The sequence below is a fragment of the Mauremys reevesii genome, linkage group 10 (genome assembly GCF_016161935.1).
Source record: "Mauremys reevesii isolate NIE-2019 linkage group 10, ASM1616193v1, whole genome shotgun sequence".
Classification (NCBI taxonomy): domain Eukaryota; kingdom Metazoa; phylum Chordata; order Testudines; family Geoemydidae; genus Mauremys; species Mauremys reevesii.
The window spans coordinates 7,216,265-7,238,649 of NC_052632.1; the positions used below are offsets into that span (position 1 = coordinate 7,216,265).

The window sequence follows — 22,385 nt, forward strand, 5'->3', positions numbered from 1 at the left end:
GGCATTTTGACTCCTGCACTGATTTTAGGTTTTGGGTGGAACCAAATGGTGACCCAGAAACCCAAGGTGCTAGAGTTTGGGGGATTTCCTAAAATAACACTAGCTATCCAAGGAGATCGGTATCACTACTCCCATTTTACACAAGGGGAAACTGAGGCACAGGGGGGTAGACACGACTTGCCCAAAGTCATACAGAAGGTCAGAGCCAGGAATAGGACCCAGGTCACTGGAGTCCCTGTCCAATGATCTAGCCACTCAGCCATACTCTTTCCCATATAATACTTGCTGACTTCAATGGGACTCGAGTACATGTTTAACTTAAGTGCTGTCCTAAATCAGGACCCAGGGGAGAACAGATGGGTGCAGAAAGAAGCAGGTTTTTTCATTCTCCACTGATGAAACAGTATCTGTGACAGAAGGACAGAACTCTCTGAAGCTGAAAATTTAATGAGGAAACACTTCTCCGGAGGGAAAGTAGCTGTGAAGACAGAATTCCTCCCCCCTCTTGCTGCCCCATGACAATAGGGCATTTCATCCTCCCCACCACTGGTAAAGAGTTCATAGCCACTTTATGGTTGTTCCTTTGCTGCTCAGAAAATCCCTGCTGCATTGGGGATGAACCTCAGAGCCTCCCACTCCAAAAGCACAGGTCTGTATTTCATTAAAGGGAGAATCGCCCTTGTTTGTTAGCAGACTAGGATCTATGAGACACAGCAGAGCCCAGATGGAGGGACAGGCCAGGGCAGTGATGATAGATACACATATTAGCCAGTTCAAATTACTGTAAATCACTGCAAAATCAGAATGAGAATTCTGGTGCCCTTAGGTGTCTAGGCATAGATACTTCAGTAGGCAGTGGAGTTTAAGGGGAAGAGAAGGATAATCCTACCTTCTTACCCGGGGATCGAATTAAAATGAAACGGTTTTTCCTTTTCAAGAGAGCACGCAAATCCTGGCACTTCTCATAGTTCTCCAGTTCCACCGTTTCTAAGCATTTCTGTTCCTCCTGCAGTGCGGGGGGAGAAGGGGAAAGAAAACCTTTATCTGTAACATGATACCTCTAAATCAAATGCATACCAACAACCTCCACAGCTTCATCCCACCTTTATGTCTCCCCAATGCTCTTTCTCCTTTAAAACAATCCATGTGCAATTATAGTTATGCAGGCAGCAAGCCTCCCTAACTCAGGCAAATGCCTCATGGAAGAAAATCCGCTGCTGTAAAGGCTGTATGGCATTCAGTAGAGGCGTTAGCTCGCATGACTCTTGTTGCTCTGAGCAGAACTGACAAAACTTAGTGCTTCTGTAGTGCTTTCTATCACAATCTCAAAGTGCTTTACAAGCCTTAACTTAGCCTCGCAGTCCTCCAGTGCGTTAGGTAAATGTTATCCCTGTTTTACATGTGGGAAAACTGAGGCACAGACCATGAGTACTCAGGATCACACAAGGAGTCTGGCAGAACAGGGACAACAATCCAGATCTCCAGGATCTCTTGTGCTGTGGGCTTGGGTCCCCTTTCCCCTCAATAAGAACAAGGTCAGTGACGGCCGTAGGTTGTTTAAGCACATTTTTTTCTGTCTGCAAGTTTGGGCTGTCAAAACAGAATTATTTTCTTACAAAGAAAGCAGCACTACCACTGCCAGTGCCTTGCTTGGGCCTAGCCATCCCTAGGGTAATGCCACTGAAGTCCATGATGTTTTCAGTCAGACCCACTCGGCCCATTCTTCCAAATGACATAGCTAAAATTTCATGCACACGTTGTCCTGGTTCAGTGTAGTTACACAGAAACAGCATCGTTTTCAACTGGTCCATTCGGTAGGGAACACAGTGTAACACACAGGGGATATTATTATGTATTTATATCACAGAGGTGTCAATCTCATTTGGGCCCAACTGTGCGAGGTGCTGTACAAACACAGAGCTGGGGGGTGGGTCCCTGCCTGGAAGAGGTCGCAATTAGCTCAGTGTTCATACATATTAATCTCTGAAGCCACATAAGTGGCACACAGCAGCCTCTGGAGGCAGCGCATCAGGACATTCACAGGAGGGGAGAGAGAGAAGAAGCAACACAGAGGTCTCTGAGATGTGAACCAAGGGGTGTTCCGCTAAGACATAGGCTCTGACTGGGACTCAGCTGCCAACTCCCATGGACTTTATGGAAGGTAGGGATCAGGCCCTGTCTGTCGCACACTAAAACTCCAGCTATGAGCACCCCCAAATTGTGGGCTCAGTCTCCGCTCCAAGCTTTGTGGCTCAGACCTGCCTCTGTCAATGATTAGCAAACACCACGGAAACAGTGCAGAGGAGGAGTGTAGGCTGTGGGCTGCATGTCCTAGCCAGGAAGTCACTGAACAGTTAGAGGCAGGGAACAGGCACAAGGAAGTGAGCTGAGGGGAATTTCCTTGGTTTACCATCCGACATTTAAGTCACGGGGGCCAGCTCTGTCTGTGTTGCAATTTCTTTCATTGCATTATATTTGCAGAGGAAGCCCCAGCTGCAGTGCTGGGATGCAGAGCAGGGTGCGGGCAACGCGAAGGTGCCTGGACTTAACTTAGGTTTGGATTTTTTGTAATTAAAGTAGCATTTATTTCCATTTTAAACAGAGGAGGGGAGTGTGAGAGGAGAACTGGGAGCATTTGCATCAGTGTCTGATGTGCAGCTCCTGCTCACACTGAAACCAACTCACTCCAAAAATGCGGGATCAAGTCAGTGCTTAATTTGTAATGAAAATGGTGTCAGGGCTCAAGCAATTTTTTGTACATTCAAAACTGATGCAGCAAGCCCAGAGGTGCTGGGGCTATGAACTGCCACGCCTAGAGGTGCCGGGACTCAGCCCTGGCAAACCCTGGCACAAATTAAGCACTGGATCAAGCCTTCTGTGTAGATGGGATGCATTCTGACACAGGGCTCACGCGGCCTTTCCTTGCCATATAATTACAAACATGTAAGGGATGGAAATAGAACATTTAATAATCCCTACAAGCCAGCAAATGACAGAGGAAGAGTGAGGTCAAACACATGTGCCTATATGCTGGGTGATCTCAGCTTGGTTGTTAGAGGCGAGTTGCCCACATCATAAAATTGCCACCCAGTTAGTCGCCTCTCTGTGCAAGTCTGTGGTGGGTGAGGACCAAGGTGGATTGGCAGAGCTTTGTGGGGCAGTTCCCTCAAAAAGCCTGTTGGCAGTAGGTCCGGCTCTCCTCTGTGCCAGCAGCTGTGCTTGCTGCATGTTTCTAAGGGCCATTTAATCCTCCTCAGCCCTCCACCCCTTCTTTCCTGCCTAAAGGCTTTGACAAGCACCCTCCCGCAGATCCCACAGAAGCCCTTCTCCTGTCTAAAGACTGGGAGTGGATGGGTCATTACACAACGTAAAACCTATTTCCCTGTGCTAATTTTCCCCTACTGTTACTCACACCTTCTTGTCAACTGTTGGAAATGGGCCATCCTGATTATCACTACAAATTTTTTTTTCTCCTGCTGATAACAGCTCATCTTAATTAATTACTCTTGTTATAGTTAGTATGGCAACACCCATTTTTTCATGTTCTCTGTGTGTGTATATGTGTGTGTGTATATATCTCTTCCTACTGTATTTTCCACTGCATGCATCTGATGAAGTGGGCTTTAGCCCACAAAAGCTTATGCTCAAATAAATGTGTTAGTCTCTAAGGTGCCACAAGTACTCCTGTTCTTTTTAAGAATAGTTGGTGGCTCTGATGGTTTTGGGAGAGCGGAAGGCATGGCAGATGAGGGACCAGAAGCTCTACAATGGACATCACCCCCCTCCCCCGTCCGAAGCTGGTCACTGCAGCATTTAACCTTCACTATTTTCCTGGGGGGAGGAGTTGGGGCTTAGGCACAGCCAGGGAATAAGTGACGACACTTCTGCCTCCGGCGCAGTACCGACGGGGGACACAGAGGCCTGCGCAACGGCTGACACTCTGTGTACAGGCCCTGTCCTAGGGCACAGGCCTGATTTCTAGGCCATACCCCCGGGGGGAGAGGGGATTTCAGAAACGGGAGTTTCCCAAGAAATTACCCCCTCTAGAGAGGGGGAGAAAAGGGTGGCCTGGACCAATATGAAGGAGGAAAGCCTATACCAGAGGCCAAGGAAGATTCTAGGCTTGGACTGTGTCTTAATGTGACTTGTGTGTGTAAATGTGACAGTTTACCAATGGCAAGGGGTTGCCCTTTCTTCTCTGCCCAGCCAGGTCACAAGGAGATCCTACCTATCTAACGTCCACAGCAGAAATCCAGAACTGAAGGGCCTGACTGAGATGTGCTGAGTGCCAGCATGTCCCTAGGACCTTGTGGCAGTGATATACGCTCAGCACCTTTCAGGGTCAGCCAGCTCTGGAGACCTGCTCTTATAAATGGGACTTGTCAGTCTGCCCCACACCTGCTTGGGTTCTGGTTTTCTCTCGTGTCACAGGGGAGTTACAAAAATCATTTTGTGTCGTACTAAGATATAAAGTTTTAATTCAGCAGCTGCCTTAGTCTGCAGTCAAGGGTTTCCCTTTATATTGTAGCACAGCTGTTTGGGGGTGTCCCATGACATTTCAAATACTGTTCAGCTATTGGTCCAGGAGCATTACACATAACTGTTGAGAGGTGACAGTGGGAGGGTGAAATTTATTCACTCCTCCTTTTGCTTGACATGTGTTAGAGGATGATTTTTCATAGACAATCATAGAATATCAGGGTTGGAAGGGACCTTGGGAGGTCATCTAGTCCAACCCCCTGCTTAAAGCAGGACCAATCCCCAGACAGATTTTTGCCCCAAAGCGCTAAATGACCCCCTCAAGGATTGAACTTACAACCCTGGGTTTAGTAGGCCAATGCTCAAACCACTGAGCTACCCCTCCCCCCACTTTTGCATGGGCTAGGGTTAGCGGCATTAATAAGACACTTAAAACCCTGATGCAAGAAAGCAATTAAGCATATGTGTAACTTGAAGCACAAAAATAAATTCATTGATTATTCAGATAGTAGACAACTTGACTGCTGACTGCTTAAGCACACATGTAACTTTAAGTGCTTTGCTGGATTGGGGCCTTAGGCAGAAAGTTATTCATACTAGGACACTTTTACATATTAATACATGTATTCAAAGCATTGATTGTTTAAAAATCATGTGGGTACAGCTAGGTGAAAAATGGAAGGCTCCCCCGCCACACACAACATTTCTAATGTTTGTTGAAAAACCCAAAACTGAAATTTTGTTGTGTTTGGCAGTCAAGAATATTTGACTGAAAATTGCTGAAACCCTAAAAATGACAAAATTTGGGGGGATTTAATTTTATGATTTTCTAACATAATAATCAAGTATTTTCTATGAAAGTTGTCACTTTGCATAAAAATTTTCATCAACCTGAAAATGCCATTTTCCATTTTTAAAAAAAGTTTTGATTGAAAATGTTTGACCAGCTCCAAATGTGCTATTTGTGGCTATCCACTGAGTATACGTCTAGATTGGCTGTAATAATAATTTCCGTTTCTGCGGATCTCCAAGTAATTTAATTAATTAAGCCTTGAAGTAGGGAATGCGTTATCTCCACTTTACAAATGGAGGAAATGCAGGCAGAGATGGTAAGCACTTGACCAAGGTCACACAGGAAGTGTATTGCAGAACCAGAGATAGAATCCAGATGCCCTGACCTCCAGTCCTGTTCTTTACAAGCTAGATTATGTTCCTTGATGCCTTAAGTGATATACATTTAATAACATAACTAACCAACTGTTTACATTAGTTCTGTTACTTTGCACAAAAAAGGATCAGAGGTAATTTCAAGAGTGAGTGATACTGTCAAATTTGTACTGGGACTGCACCAACTTATATGTTTAACCTCCTTCTGTACAGGAGTCTTTGTTCTTCAGATATCCTTCGTAATTCTCTGAGTTTCATTTTCATTCTGGCCAAGATACACATTTCTCTTGAAGACGGGCAGAATTATTATTTCATAACAACTCTATTCTATTCTATATATGCTTTTATACCATGTTTATCATTGTAATATCTGAGCAGCTCCCTGAAAATGTGAGTGCCACGTACGTGTATGTATTGTATGGGTTTGTGTGCAGGCAAAGTTACGGTTGTTATGTATGCAACATACATACTATAAATGTATCTCAGGTAGCACAGTCTGAGTTCATGTGGAGGTTAGGGTGTGGGGTAATGTAGATGAAGCCAAAATGGGATATAGGAAATACACCTAACTTCATACCACATCAACTGAAAGAAGTTTGAAACATATTAAAGGTACCTGAGATTTTCACCAACCATCTGCTGGTAGCCAATTACCGTTTGGCTTGGGAAGACAGCTACCCTTTAAAACAACCCTAAAGCCTGGCTAAGAGATGATGACTGTGTTTCAAAGTGGACTGGCAAGTCCTAGCTGCCAAATCTCAATCAATAGAAGATAACCACAAATGATGCTAACACAGTATTTGTGCTAGTCTTATGCTATATTTTTCAGTGACACAATATGATGTGGCTAGATTTTCAGCTGCTCTTAGCTTTGCCTCCACTTGTGTATGCACAAACTTTGTACACACGAATGTTTCCATGTACAGCTTGCACACTTGTGCACTCAGAAAAACAAGAGTGGCATTTGGACCTACAAATGAAGCAACTGTTAGGGGCCAGCCTTAGAAAACCTGGCCCTCTCCTGACACCGATTCATGAAGGGTTGGATAGGTTGGGAGGCTGGTAGAAGGATGTGTTGCCTTTTGCCTCTTGGTCACTGGTTGAGGTCCAGTGAACTGGTGGGGCCTGGTCCACTGCTTCATAGACAGCCATGCCTATCCTAAAACCCTACCCTTGCCAGGAGTCTCAGCAGAGAGGCCTTTGAAGCTGACCTCCCATCTCACCCCTTCGGGTCAGGCTTGGGACACATTAGGATGGAACCATGCACTATCATGTTGCGCAGGCTATACCTGGCCTGCGTGTACGGAGAGGCCTTCGCTTCCTCTGCTATTAACCCCAACCTTTCAAAAGCACAAGCAATTCCATTTAAAATGATTTGATTCTCAAAAGAGCAACGGAAGCTGTATTCCTCTTTAGGCCTGCAGCGAGAGATACTGGAAAGGGATGTAGGATGGCCATGGGCTTCAGGTTGGGCACTGAGCAGCAGCAGATCAGTTCCCCCTGTGCCACAGACTTCTTGTGCGATCTTGAGCAAATAATTTTCATTTCTCTGGGACTCAGTTCTCTCTCTGTAAAATGGAGCTAATACCACTTGCCTACCTTGCTGGGTTGCTGCGGGGATGAAGACATTAAGTGACTCAGATATTACAGGGATGGGGACCTTTTTATAAGTGCCTCACTAAAAAGAGCCATTTCCTTCAGTACCCCGGCAGCAAATCTGCACAAGCATATGCTGTCTTATTACACTACCACGTAACTTCATAGAATTTCCACTCCTAAGATACCCTTCTTCAATATATCCCATTTTATAGATATTACCATGGCCCTGTATTTCCAATAGTGGGAGAAGCCCGTTAACCAAGGTTACTGATGCAATTTATTACAGGATGTTACCACAGCCAGAAAATATTGTGCCTGGTTGTTATAAATGTCCTTTTTCCCCTGTTGAGAAAATAAAATACCTCCTTAAATGACTAGGGGTTTTCCTTCCCCTGAACGTCTGTGGAGATTAATCTGACTTTAAAATGCCTCATTTCCTTCTGTGAAGATAAAAACCTCAATATATCTAGTTTTCAAAGGTGTCCCCTTTTAGAAGCCCATGTCTTCTTTACAGCCCTGAATCTGTGTGATTCTGAGCACTTGAAACTTCAGCTGGAATCTACAGCCGTCCGGGTACTTGGCAGCTCGCAGAAGAGACCCAGTAATTTACAGGATTGGTCCCGTGTCTTGCCACAGCGCCGCAGGTCTAGTTACTCCCCCTACACCCAAGCTAATAAACTTGTGCCTAACTCTCTGGCGGCTGTCGAGCGTTTTATTTCGACTCCTCGTTTAAATGCTCATAAAAGCACTTCATGGTGCTGGCAGTTTCAGACCTATCTGGAAGTTTCCCATCAGGATGGATTTCTGGTGGAAAATGCCCTTTTCGCATGGGAAAATTTTGATTTTGCTGAACAACTTTTGATTTTTCCATCAGGCTCCCCCAGCTGCCCTCCTGGAAGGCTCCTGGCAATTTCCCTTTCTGTCCGCAGGGAGAGAGTGAAGCTGCCAAGAGCCTTTCGGGGGGACTGCAGCAAGACTTGGGAGGTAGGCAGAAAATGGGGGTACTCGGCCTCCAGCAAGCCAAAAAATTTGGGTTTAGTTCTCTCAAAATGGGAGTTTTTCAGGAAATCCCTTCCCATGAATTATCTTGCATTTTTGACTTTGGGTCCCAGTTTGGGATGAACAATCTTTGAAAAACATGTAATTTTTTTGCACGGGGGGATTTCCATTCTCTGGCCGGCTCTGCTCAGAACAAATGGCCTCAAAGGGGCAATGGCGATTGCCGGGGGGCCACCCAGTGGCATTTGACTTGACTGATTTGTGTCAAACCTTCTCCATCAGGTAGCACATTGTGTGTGGGGGGGAAGAGAGAACCAAAAGTATTTTGCTCTTCCTCAAATCATCACAATAATGTAACTGGTGAAATATTTCCCCATTCTGGTGGCTCTGACACAGAACACACAAACTTTATTTACGTGCTTTGCATTACAATTTTCTCACACTTCTGGGCCTGGTCCTGCAAAATCTTGCTCACGCAGGAAATACCATTGAAATCATGGAGCCTGATCCTAGAAATTGTTACTCATGCATGCAGTCTCATTGAAGCCCTGCAGGACTGGGCACTATATTTTCATGCATTTATAATCCTCACTGAATGCAGATGCGAGTAAGATTTCATTTGGCTCTTACTTCTCGGTTGATTGAAAAGAGTATTAAACTAGAGCCTGGCTCGCTAACTTTTCACATGTAAGTAATCCCAGCGAAGTGCGTAGAAGGGCTCCCAGGAGTAAGGCTGAAGAAACGGGTCCTACTCCAATGCAGTTTAGTCCTGCTTTTGATCAAATAGAAGGGAAAAGCCAAGTAAAATCTGCCTTGTGTCTGCATTTAAGGACCATTACAAATGCTCACAAACACACTCCACGCCCATGAATGGGTAAGTGAAACCCTGAAGAGCTTGAAACGTTGCAGGCCAGACATTTGAAGGCTGCCAAACAGCTGCAAGGCTGTGTCATTCACTTGAGTAGCAGGTGGGAAGTCAGCCTGTTGCAATTCAGTTTTATAATTTAAACAGCAAAAAAAATCCATGTCCCACTCTCCTTCCCACTGCTCCCAAATTGATAATCTGCTCCATTTCTTACAGAATCTCTTTTTTTCCAAATTTGGCAATAGCATTGGCAGTTTCTTGTTATGAGTGCAAATATTTATAATGTAGAGTATACTCTAAAATGCACCATCTGTCTCCTCTCTATTGCATTTAACCTTCCAGGATTTTTCTTGACAAACTGAATGGGACTAAATGAACTGGAGGAAAGGGTGAAGGACAAACATCCAATGTCGACTAAGGGCCTGATCCCATTCCACACCATGCAGGATAGGGCCCTTATTCAGGAAAGCCTGAGCAAACCGTACCTCATCTTCATACACCAGTAGCTGCGTTTTACATAACAGGATGTAACGATCTTTCCATAATCCCAAAAGCCCTCCACTGCTTTTCTTAATCCAGCCAGCTTTGTCTGCAGTCGGAGCACGTTTTGGTTTCTCCGTGACCTCTTCTTTCACACCCTGCAAAGACACCACAAAAAGCAAAGGGAAGGAAGATTACTGTCAGTTGCACTTTTCAGACCTAGGCAGCAGTAGCTACGTATTCCAAAGGGCCTGCAGAGGAGAGGTGCTGGGCCCCCCACCCCCTGCACTGAGGCCACTGGCACGACGTAGGGCCCACATGTGCTCTTACAATCCCTTTGTTCGAGCTTGGCAGGTCCTCTTTGCCACGCATGTGTCTCACCAGGAGTCACAATCTGGCCAGGGACATTCACACCCCACCGTTCACTAACTCTGAAGAAAAAGGTCGGGGTCAGGCTTTCACCTTGCAGGGAAAGGACAACTCGGGCAGGGTCCCCTCATGCAGCTTCCACTTCGGGGAGCGGCTCGGCGGAATGGACTCCAGAACCAATGCCTCAGGAGGGAGCTGGCAGAAGCTAAGGCTGCCTCTTGTTAGCCCCCCGGGGGCGCTCTCCACACTTTCAGCACAGTGGCGTAGCTGCACTGCTGGGGTTTTCCTTATCGCTGCTCTCCTGGGCCCCTTTTTAAATTCCCACGGTCACAGGGGCTCCCTGCACCCACATCTCAAGATGTTGTTGGCTGGAGTTCGACTCCGCTCTGTGCCTAACCCACTCTAGGAAACCCGGAGAATCTCCTGGGCTTACTCCTACTCCCATTGTGGTCAATGCCGCAGCTCCCAGGATCCAGCCCAGAGCTGCTCTTAGGCAGTTTCTCCAGGCCCAGTTTTTCTCCCGGAAGCTTGGCCGTTTCTTCCATACACATGATGCTGTCTGCTGTGGGCTGCACTGCTGTGACCTGGAGAATTCTGGGCCCCTCTGTAATGCTGAGTCCGGCATTCGGAGACTTGCGTATTAACAGGGCTAGGCTGAACCAGGAACAAGGGCCTAGCTCTCTCCACTCTGTTGATCCTCACACCAGCTCAGTCCCTACATTCAGACTAACTTCTGTAGCGTGCTGATTTTAACTTGAGTGGAAAGGACTAGCAGGAAAAGAAGGAAGTTTAAAGCAACAGTTCCTTTTATTTGAGACATTTATAGCGGTTGCAAGCTGTTTTCTGTGTCCCCCTCACCCGTCCCATCTTCATCTAACTGACAGTCTTTGCCTCTCCACAGCCACCTTTTCCAAACCTCCAATTCAGTGCTGGCGCGGATGCTAGGGCCTGGATCATCCTGAGGGCACCACTGCACACACATCTCCCCTGGCCCACAGGGAAGGGGCGGAAGGCCAGCTATCTCCCTGACATCATGGAAGCCCTCCGTGGGGCTGGGGTTGTGCACTCTCCCTGGGCCAGTGCCCAGTGGAATATGCTGCAAAGACAATACCCTGCTTTAGGGAAGGTGGCGCTAGGGAAACCTCCGTGTCAGCCTGAGTCCTGGCATTGAAAAGGGAAGAAGGGGGTTGTGAGTACGTGCAAAGGAGCAGAGACTGTAAAAGAGCAAAATCAATGTCCAAGTGTTGGCTGTGCAGCCCTGCTTTGTTTCAGTGCCTTGGCGTTTAACAAAACACTGGTGGGCAAATCAGTTTCCATTCTCTAGTCCCTGCTGCTACAATAATAGACCTTTTTCACTTACTCCCCAGGCTGGTCTTAGTTTCCATCAGCATGAGACACTACTTAGACACGCAGATGCTCACAGACAACTGCTGGCTGCATGGGTTTATCAGACACAGATCTGCTCTGCTCCAGAGCTCCAGAGCCTGATTCTCATCTCCCATACACAAGTGCTGCCTTCCATTCACCACAGTGACGTTACTCCTGATTCCCACCACTGTGATATCAGAATCAGGACTGTGGGTTTAGAACCCAGTCACTTGTCCTAAGAGTTCATACACAGGTTACAGCAACGTACCCCACCCAGAACTATTCCTGCTTAATCTCAGGTTTGAGGGAAGTGGAATTTTTGAAGGTCTCAGGATTGTCTCCAAAAATCTCAGGATTTGGGGGAGGAGGCAGGTCCCACAGCCATGGGCTCGCTGCAGGTGCTGTGACCGCAGCACATGGAGGAGAATCACAAGTTAGGGAAGTCACAAGGAACGCAAGTTTTTCATTCTTGAGCCACGTCGTTTTCCAGATCCACTTACAATGGGGGGATGAATTACTCACATTTCAGTTTATTTTTTAAATCATGAATCTGGTGCCAATAATCTTTTCAGATGGAAGAAAGAAACCCAGGAGGGGGAGTCTGTGGTCAGCAAAGCATCCTTAAATACAAAACAGTTAAGGCACAAGCTCTTTTTAAGCTTCAGGACACGCTCTTGAATAGCCAGTGCAATGGAAGATGAGGCTTCCACACAAACAGAATCCATCCTTCCCCAGTGCTCCCCACTGTTTCATCTGTGCTGCTGTTGGAGCGCTGACCCTTTTATGAGTCTCTTCTGCAGGAACAGGCAGAGATTTGGAATCCCTTACTGTACCTTCAGCTGAGCCAACTCCCCTGTAAACAGCACATCAGCAAACTCGTGACTGCAACAGGAGCCGACCCAGAATTCTCCAGTGTATTTCAGGAGAATGACACCTTAAACACAGGCTGAGTTTCCTCCAAGCTGTGTTGGGACAAGAGGCTTGTTCCGTCTAAGAAAAATCATGGAAGCTTTGCGGTCTTCTTTGCAATGCTAAATTAGCATGCAATGTGAAGGCAGAATCCCAACGCATCCCAGTATGGTCCTGGTTAGTTACGAAATGCAACTCTTCTGGTAGGAAAGACGTTCATCAAAGTCACTGTAACTTGGCCATCTTTCCCCCCCCCCCCCCTCAAATGAGGAAATGCAGAATGCAGTGACAGAGATCAAAAACAGATAGTCCCAGAACTGATTACAGATAGAGCTAGCGTAGAAGGAGGTGTTCCAAAAACTTAGTGTGAGGTTCACTGTCAGATGATGTGAGCCTTGGTAACGAATCTGTTTCCATGCATCCGACACACAATGAACACACCCTTGGATTGCAGCTGCCATTTGTTTGAATTGGAACTGCAGGGAAGGCAGCCACGCCAATAGAGAGAGGGGGAGAAAGTGACTGAGTTGTTGTGTATATAGGGCCTTATTCCAGTGCCTACTGAAGTCAATGGAACGGCTCCTATTAATTTGAATGGCTTTGGAGCAGGTCAATACTAAGAAATTGTGTATCTTGACATGTATTTATAGCAAGATTTACCTGTGATAGTTGGGTCACGCTAAATAGCAATTGAAAATGCCGCAATATAGGATGGCAGTACATGCAAAGCTTTTCATGAAAATGAGGTGGTATTGTAATTCTTGTTCGTTTGTTTTACCTAACTTTTTAGGTTGCCAGGAAGTTGTATTCTGTTGTGATCTGCCAGGAAACATCAGCTAGTGCACAAATATAGACATGCTGGTTTCCTGAATGAGTCGCCTTTCGATGTCATTCATAGGTCCCTGGGCCTGATTCTAATCTCACTTACAGCAGTTTTACACTGGTGTAATTCTGCTGGGTTCACTGGAGCCACTCTGGATTTACACTGGGAGGAGAATCTGTCAGTCCCAAGCGCTTAATTTTACAGAAATCTCAGAGTTCTAACAGTTTTTTTGCAAGAGAATATTAAAACGTGCATGATCCCCTCTTAACCCATCAGACAGCAGACATGCTGTCAGGAAATACATCCAGGGATGTACGTCATAGACCTCTGACTTAGCTCTGCAGAGTGAAAACTCCCCCATTCCTATTGTTTCTGTGGTTTTAAATAAAAAATGTTTGGTATAAAAACGTAAGCTGTTAATTTGTACTCCTAGAAACCTCCCGGCCCTGTTACCGCTCATGTTTTAGTTCATTTTCCTGATCAAGCTTATACTGGAAGAGGCGAATGTGCAAAGTGAAATTGGAGTTCAAGTGGTGCAGTCCGTACTCTTTCATGGCTTACATTTAGGACAGGTCCTGATCCTGTGCGCTCCCTGTGGAGCCACTCGTTCTTTAACGTTTCAGGCTCAGTGATATTCACTGTACTCCTTTATCATAGCAGGACTTCCTCTTTAGGGTTAGACTGATCCCTCCGTGCTGAAATCCACAAGGAGGGAATACGAGGGAGGAGGATCCCTGTAAGGACCCCTTTGTGGCGCTTCCCCTCCAATCGCTATGGGGCACAAGTCTGGTCCATACCATGGAATGAGCCACGTATGGTTCCGCCTCGAAACTGTGCAGAACTTCCAGGATGTGCGCATCGCCCAGGGGCTCGGCAGGAGCCGTCCACATGGAGGGTTGGCATCTGGCTGCTGGCACCGCAACCTCCCTCTCCCTGTCCACGTGGCCCAGTGGAGCCAGAACACTTGACCGAAGGGTTCCCCAGTGCCAACAGCTTCTGGGGCAAAGGAAATAAAGCCTGGGGCTGTGATACTGTCCCCAGGGAATGATGTGCATAGGCGCCGACTCCGTGGGTGCTCCGGGGCTGGAGCACCCACGGAGAAAAATTAGTGGGTGCTGAGCACCCACCAGCAGCTCCCCGTGGCCCCACCTCAGCTGCCGTGTCCTGCTTCCCTCCCAGCGCCTGCACCGCGAAACAGCTGTTTTGCGGGGCAGGGAGGGAGGGGGGAGGAAGGGGAACACCATACACTGGGGGAAGAGGCGGCGCTGGGGCAGGGATTTGGGGAAGGGATCCTATAGGGGCAGGGAGGGGGCGGAGTTGGGGTGGGGACTTTGGGGGGGGGGTTGGTGTGGGGGCGGGGCTACGGGTGGGGAAAGGGTGGAGTTGGGGCGGGGCCAGGGGGGCGCTGGAGAAAGTTGGCGCCTATGATGATGTGGCACCCACCAACCCCAGGTCAGCCCTGCACCCTCCTAGTCTAGGCCTGCACCGATCCTTACCCCACAGAGCAGGCTCCCATAAACAGGTGGAGGAATGGTGCTGTGGAGACTGCCAGCCCCCGGTTCCCTTCCAAGCAGGCAGGGAGATCCATGAGCAGAGACGCCCGCCCTGCCGACCTGGGGGGAAATTATCTAGGCCTGAACTTGCCAGCCAGCCCCCTGGCCTCTCTTAAACCAAACACCAGATGCTCAATTCAGCATTTCTTGGGCACTACGATGGTGCCAAAACAAGGCATCTTTCATTAGCCCCATCCCAGCCCCTCTGGTGCACACGGCAAGTCTCAGGGAGCGGGCAGGGTTGGTGCACTCTGGAAATCCCTAGCCCACAAATGGGTCCTTTGGGGCCATCACAAGCTGGCAGAATTTAGATCAGCCTTACAGCAGGGTATGGTCATCTTTGCTCCACTTCTTAGTCTCCCCTCCCTCAGCCCGGCATTGAGAGAAACTTGACCAGACTCAAGGATCAGATCCTAAAGAGTTTTGACTGTACCAGGAATGTAAAATCAAACCCATTGGGAGTGATCCTTAGCTAGTGTGAACCAGTTTATACAAGCCCAGGATCTGGCTTCTAGTCTTATCCTTTCTCAAGAGAGAGGTGAAAATGAGCAAAGGCAACATGTGTTACAGGTGTAAAAGTCAACATAAGTAAACATTCATGTTTGTTACAGTGAAACAGGGGAGGATCTGCTTAGAAACAGCAACTGACATTTTTTGTGGACTATTTTTGTGGCAATGAAGTAGGTTCATGCCAGAAGAGATATTAGCATATAATGTTAATGGGAGCTTTGCCAGAGCAAGGAATGCAGGACTGGGCCCTCAGTTCCACTCTGTGCTCTCGCACCTGGTATGTGGCTCACATAGGACCATAAGGCGAAGAGACTAATTGCAGCACAATACAGTTACAAAAATTCCAGAGCAAAGGAATCTTGCTATCACTGTGCACGACTGACGACTGTGTCACTTCAACAGAAAAATACCAGCGTAAACCTGAAGCCACTAAATACTTTGTGTCCTTTCCAAGAGATTTCTATGCTAGATACTCCTCTGACACTGGTGTAAATCAGGAGAAACTCCTTTGACATCTGTCAAGATTTGATGGTGTAAGAGAAAAATCTGGCTGTTCTGTCACTAATTTGAGTCAAGAGAATCAACACCAAGAACTGGACATATGCTCAGTATTTCACTACTGCAATTTACATTATGGCCACTTTACCAGAGAAACATGAGTTTCATGTGTCCAACTTGGACACACTTATGATTACAAATCTTAGCAAGGATGTAAGACTTCAGAGGCTTTTTATTTTTTAAACACTTAAACAACCAGCTCTAACCTCGCTCCAGCCTCTCCCAGTATTTTCAGGCTCACAAAACCACAACTTTCATTTCTTTTCTGGTATAACTGCATCTGCGCTAGGGCTTTTGCTGGAATAAAAAAAGTCACAAAACAATCCCACCTCAGTGGACATTAGTTGGGGATTGGTCCGGCTTTGAGCAGGGGGTTGGACTAGATGACCTCCTGAGGTCCCTTCCAACCCTGCTATTCCATGATTTCTCCTGAGCAAAAAAAAAGTTTAATCACTATGGTGGTTTCTGAACTAACTATACATAAGGTATTCAAGTTCCTTGCTCAGTTTCACTAACTGCATTTAAAGCAGATATACAGCAACTGTAACTAACTATGACTAATCAAAAGTACACCTGTAACAAGAACTACTTCCCTCTACTTTTGATGAATACCCTAGTGCAGAGGCGCTCAATCTTTCCAGACAACTGTCCCCCTTCCAGGAGTCTGATTTGTCTTGCGTACCCGCAAGTTTCACCTCACTTAAAAACTATTTCCTTACAAAATCAGACATAAAAATACAAAAATGTCACAGCTCACTGTTACTGAAACATTGCTGACTTTCTCATTTTTACCATATAATTATAAATCGATTGGAATACAAATAGTGTACTTACATTTCAGTGTATAGTAGATAGAGCCGTATAAAATTTTAGTGTTGTACTGACTTTGCTAGTGCTTTTTATGTAGCCTCTTGTAAAACTAGACAATATCTAGATGAGCTGATGTAAGACCTCTGCGTACCCCTGGTTGAGAACCACTGCCCTAGTGCCATCTGGTAAAACTTTTTTTTTTCCCCAGGGGACCTCAACTTGACCTCTGATCTTGCACATGCAATACTGCAGGCCAAAGTGTTCTAATTTAGCTTTCTGTCAAAACTGTAATGGCAAATCAGGTAACTAGACAATTAACACTAACCATTGCCACCTATGGCTGATCGTGCTCATGAAACAGCATTTGCAATTACCGGTGGGTGCAGGATTCAAGGCTGTCTTTGAAAAAGTGGCCTGCGAAGTGTTAATTTAGCATTAGAAAAAAAGGCAGCGTGAGTGGAACTGCAAACTTAAGTCATCAGAACACAGAAGGGGCAGCCTTGGCAGCAGGAGCGAAAGCTGTCCTCCCAGCACCCTGCCAATGCGCCTCACTGCTGAACGGGGGTGACCACCTCTCGGTCTGGTTCAGTATCCAAGCTCATTCAGGCTTCGGCCTGCTTACCAAAACAGCTAAGAAGGTTGCCAGCTGAAAAGTGGCTTTTGTGATGTGGATTAATTTCATGTAGGCCAGTGGATAATAACAACTTTCAGTCGCTACCAACTTGGGCTGCATTGCAATCTCCCAACTGTTTTATTGCCAGTTTTCAGAAACCCTGGGCCTTGCCACACAGTTTTGGAGACTGAAATGAAAGGGGACAGGGGGAGGGCGAAAGGCATAACTTGAAGGCTTAACGTGTGCTGTGCCCAATTCTGAAGTCCTCAAGCAGGATGAACTCCCATTCCAGTTAGCAATGGGAGCTTTGCCCATATAAGGGCAGCAGACTCTCATTTGGGGAAAGAAGGAGGAAATAATGCTGTGGCCAGCTGATGAGAGAAAAAGAATGACATTTGTTTAAGTTGCTTGCAAGCTCGTAGTGTTAGAATAAATCCTGGTAGAGACGGAGTACTGCGCAATGGGCCGAAGGTGCGCAAACACCGACAGCGCATGGAAAGAAAAACAACTGCCACATCCATTTCCCCAAATTCAATCCCTGCCCAAGCAGAACCTCCCATAGCCTGATATGGGAGAAGAGTTGACACCCTCCTGAACAGGGCCGGCTTTAGGCTGATTCCCCCAATTCCCATGAGTCGGGCCCCGCAGCATCCGGAAGAGGGGCCCCGCAAGGTAAGGCCTTGGAAGACAACTGCTGCCGAGGAAGGACCCTCTGCCGAAGTGCCGCCGAAGACAGCGGCAACCGATTGAGATGCTGCCGAATTGCCACCGCTATCTTCGGCGGCAGCTCTTTAGAATCGGGCCCCGCACACCCTAAAGCTGGCCCTGCTCCTGAAGCCCACAAGGCACTTTGTCAATCTATTAGCCTGGTAGATGCTCAGACCTTATGGTGATGGGCACCAGTACAAAATCCTTAAACAAAGAGAATTGGGAAGTATGATGGCATAAATAAGGGTTTCATTTTAAATGGCTGGGTTTCATCATACCCATACTTAGAAAGTACAAAAATAGACCAGTTTTACCCAACCAATTTAAACCATTTAAATAACTCAGGACAGTTAAGTCCACAACTGATTGCAAAGAGTTACGAAGGGATCTCATTAAACTGGATGACTGGCAAGAAAATGGACGATGAAATTCTATGTTAATAAGTGCAAAGTAACACACGTTGGAAAATATAATCCCAACTCTACAAACAAAACGATGAGGTCTAACTTAGCTGTTACCACTCAAGGAAAAGATCTTGGAGTCATCAGGGAAAGTTCTCCAAAAACATCTGTACAGTGTGCAGCATCAGTCAAAAAATCTAACCAAATGTTAGGAACCATAAGTAAAGGGACACACAAGATAGAAAATACTAATTCTGCGTAATAAATCCATGGTACGCCCACCCTTTGTATACTGCATGCAATTCTGGTCATCCCATCTCAAAAAAGATATATAAGAATCAGAAAAAGTACAGAGAAGGACAACAAAAATGATTAGTGGTATGGAACAGCTTTCATGTGAGGACAGATTAAAAAGACTGGAACAGTGCAGCTTAGAAAAGAGACGATTAAGAAGGATCAAACAGAGGTCTATAAAATCTTGACTGGTGTGAAGGAAGTGAATAAGGAAGCGTTATTAACACCTTTACATAACACAAGAACCAGGGGGCACCAAATGAAATTAATAGGCATCAGGTTTAAAACAAACATAAGGAAGTACTGCTTCATGCAACTTGTTGCCAGGGTGTGTTGTGAAGGCCAAAAGTATAATTGGGTTCCGAAAAAAATTAGATAAGTTCCTGGAGGATAGGTCCGTCAATGGCTATTAGCCAAGATGGTCAAGGATACAACCCCATGCTCTGCGTGCCCCTAAGCCTCTGACTGCCAGAAGCTGGGACAGGTCAACCCAGGATGGATCACACGATAATTGCCTTGTTCTGTTCATCCCCTCTGATGCACCTGGCATTGGCCTCTGACAGGATACTGGGCTAGATGGACCACTGGGCTGACCCAGTGTGGCTGTGCTTATTTAAAAGCTAGAGGGAAAACTGTATCCAAGGAATTACTGCTATTCTGTAACTTGTTCACGGGGAAGCCAAAAGTCAGTAAGACTCATTTAAAAACCAGAGACCTTTATACTATTTATCCATGCAGCCATTTACGCCACCCTCATCACAGCAGTGAGCGTGCCTTGCACCTGCTACACTATGGATACAGCAGAAACTGCAACAGATACTAGGTGTTCTGCTTGTTCATGTTGGGCAGCCATTCTCAGCATCTGGTACATCCCAGCTGCTGGATGATTGCGATGCCTGGCGCCCCATATGTTTTCCTGTTTAGGTTTCACACTAACCGGTCCACGTTTGCATTCGGCAGGGAGCTTTGGGGGCACTTTGGATAATGCCAGCTGGCAGAAGGTGACAGCATCTTCCAGTGCCACCCAGGAGCCCAAGGGCACTCAAAGGCGCACGTTTGGGCCGGCTTCTCACTTCAGTGGGAGTGAAAGCAGAGTGAGCAGCTCTCACTGAAGCTGAAGTGAGTTCTCCTTTCCCTCTTACTACCAGCCCATCATCCATCAACAACAATCTTCTCACCCTCCACTTTCCGGGCCAAATGCCATCGCATACCAAAAACGAAGAAGAAGAAGAAAAAAAGTCTTCAGGCCAAGCCAGGCCCTAGTGAGAGCTGCCTCTGTTCTCCCCTGTTCCCTTTCACCCGCCGCCAGCCCGGGGGGAGGGAGGGACAAGGAGCAGACTTTCTTTCCCCCTCTCCATCCTGCTCTCCGGATTTTGTTTTTTAAGAACTGCAAAGCTCTGGGCTGCGCTTTCCCCTGGGAAACTCCCAGGGGCTGGGGGCAGAGCTGCAAAAACAACAAAAAAGGCTCAACAGTTTGTGCAGCCCAAGGAACTCGGCAGATTGCAACACATGCAGCTAGGGGTGGGGGCGGACTGAGGCTGAAAACTCAGGCTCCTGGGGAGCTTCTTCGCGTCTACCCCGGGGGAGGGAGATTCTTCGCCTCCCCCCCACGTCCTGCCCTCTCCTCCCCCCGGGGGCTGCTACTTTTCAGGGCTCCTTCCCCGCCCCCCGCTCTGGAAAGTGGGGGGCTCTCGAGGCGGCTCCCGCGGCCCCCCCAAGCGACTCACCTCCTCGTCCATGGCCGGAGCCCGCTGGCGTCCCCTCCTCGCCGCGAGTCACGGGCTCGTCCCCGGCAGGAGCCCCGCGGCTGGTGCAGACGCCGGATCCGGGCGCTCAAACATGCCGGGCCGGGGGGAGTCCGGATCTGCCTGCCCGGGGAGCGGGGCGTGCAGCCAGCCTGGCCCCGGCGCCTTCCCCCCGCCCCGGCTCCCTCCTCCGCCTCCTGCTTGCGCCGCTTCGCAACAACTTCGCGGCAGCGGCAGCCAGTCGGGTTTCCGGGGGCTGGAGCCGCTCGCTCCGGCAGCGGGAGCCCAGGAGGAGGCGGGGTCCTGGGAAACGAGAACCCCACCCCACCCGCCTGCAGACCCAGCCCGCTGCGCCCCACCCGGCTCCTTCCCCTGCCTGCAGGGGGCGGGACCCCGCTGTGCCCCCCAGGAGCAGCAGGGCTTGGTCCCTTTGCTCCTCCCCTCCTAAGGGACAAGCCGAGTTGCCCCCGGCCTTCCCCTCTGGCCCTGTGTCCTGAGGCTCTGAGCAACCCCTGCCCCCCGGCTCGCTCGGCTTGGAAGCTCCTTGGGGCAGAGACCTGGCTGGCTGTGTGTGTGGGGACTACGCCCAGCCCAAAGGGGTCCTGGACCCTAACGGCCTCTCCTAGGAGCTACCCCAGTGCACCCAATAATTATCACAGAATCACAGATTAGGGTTGGAAGGGACCTCAGGAGGTATCTAGTCCAACCCCCTGCTCAAAGCAGGACCAACCCCAACTAAATCATCCCAGCCAGGGCTTTGTCAAGCCTGATCTTAAAAACCTCTAAGGATGGAGATTCCACCACCTCCCTAGGGAACCCATTCCCATGCTTCCCCACCCTCCTAGTGAAATAGCAAATCTTCACTGTCTCTTCTCCATCCCCATCCCAATTGGCCTCACTGTGCCCGGCAGGGGAGGACCTGGGAAAAGGATCTGCACCATCTTTGTGAAATGAGGTGTAACTGGGCGTGGCCGTTCCTGACCCCAGGGGAAATGGCTTGAGTAGGAGACAACTCCTCCCCTGCCCCCAAAGAATTGGCTTGCAAAATGTTTTGTACCAAAGTGTAGCCCAGTGGGGCCCCAATCCTGGTGGGTGCTGCTCGGAGTTACTGGGTGTCAACAAGCACAGCCGGCTTTAGGAAGTGTGGGGCCTGATTCAGATAGTTTAGACGGGGCCCCGGCAGGGATGACTCACCCGGCGGCGCTCCGGGTCTTTGCTCCGAGTCTTCCGCGGCACCGAAGGACCTGCTGCCGAAGACCCGGAGCGCCGCCGGGTGAGTAAAAATTAAAAAGGCGCCTAAGTTAGGTGCTCTTCTTTAGGGCGCAGGGCCCTCTTAGGTGTGGGCGTGGGGCCCTCTTAGGTGCGGGGCCCGATTCAGAGGAATCAGGGAAATCGGCCAAAGCTGGCCTTGTCAACAAGTTGTGTCTGGTTGCATCTGCTCCATACCGGTGCGCAATATTCCTCCGCCGACTATCCAGGTGCCAGTGCAGATGTTCGCAACACTGATGCCGATGCACCCCGGGTTGTGCCTGCGAGTTTCTGAATGATGTGGGCTCTTGTTTTTATCTTTGCAGCAATGATAATTGCCATTCCAAAGCCTGGGAAGCCCACTGATGAAGTGGGAAGCTATAGGCCAGGGGTCAGCAACCTTTCAGCAGTGGTGTGCCGAGTCTTCATGTATACACTCTAATTTAAGGCTTCGCGTGCCGGTAATACATTTTAACGTTTTTTAGAAGGTCTCTCTATAAGTCCATAATATATAACCAAACTACTGTTATATGTAAAGGTTTTCAAAATGTTTCAGAAGCTTTATTTCAGTGGTGGGCTGAGCGTCTCCGCCCGCCCCCGCTCTGGGGTTTCAGCTGCTGGCTCCTGCCAGCTGGGAAGGAACCCTAGGCCAGCAGCGGGCGCTGAGTGGGACCAGTGGTGGGACCCTGGCTGGCAAGGGGCCAGCAGCGGGAACCTCAGAGCGGCGGCAGGCTGAGCCACTCAGCCTGCCCCACGTGCCATCAAAAATCGCCTCGCGTGCCACCTTTGGCACGCGTGCCGTAGGTTGCTGACCCCTGCTATAGGCTGATTTCTCCACTGTGCATGACCTATAAACTTCTTGAGCATATCATCTTCAAAAGAATATG

General features: G+C 48.2%; 1 protein-coding gene across 2 annotated transcripts in view; it reads right to left on the reverse strand.

Annotated features, from left to right (window-relative positions):
* The window catches only part of PLEKHO2 (pleckstrin homology domain containing O2), a 45,610-nt gene extending 25,038 nt beyond the window's left edge, over positions 1–20,572 (reverse strand). The window contains exons 1-3 of one of the 2 annotated variants that reach the window (XM_039492268.1): positions 20,233–20,572; positions 9,595–9,747; positions 890–1,006 (exon numbers count right to left, since the gene is read on the reverse strand). In XM_039492268.1, coding sequence (XP_039348202.1) covers positions 890–1,006; positions 9,595–9,747; positions 20,233–20,244 — 282 coding nt within the window. In that variant the 5' untranslated portion in view covers positions 20,245–20,572. Of the gene's footprint in view, positions 1–889; positions 1,007–9,594; positions 9,748–20,232 lie in introns of those variants that run through there. The other variant, XM_039492269.1, reaches the window with a different exon arrangement.
* Between the last annotated feature and the right edge of the window lie 1,813 nt (positions 20,573–22,385).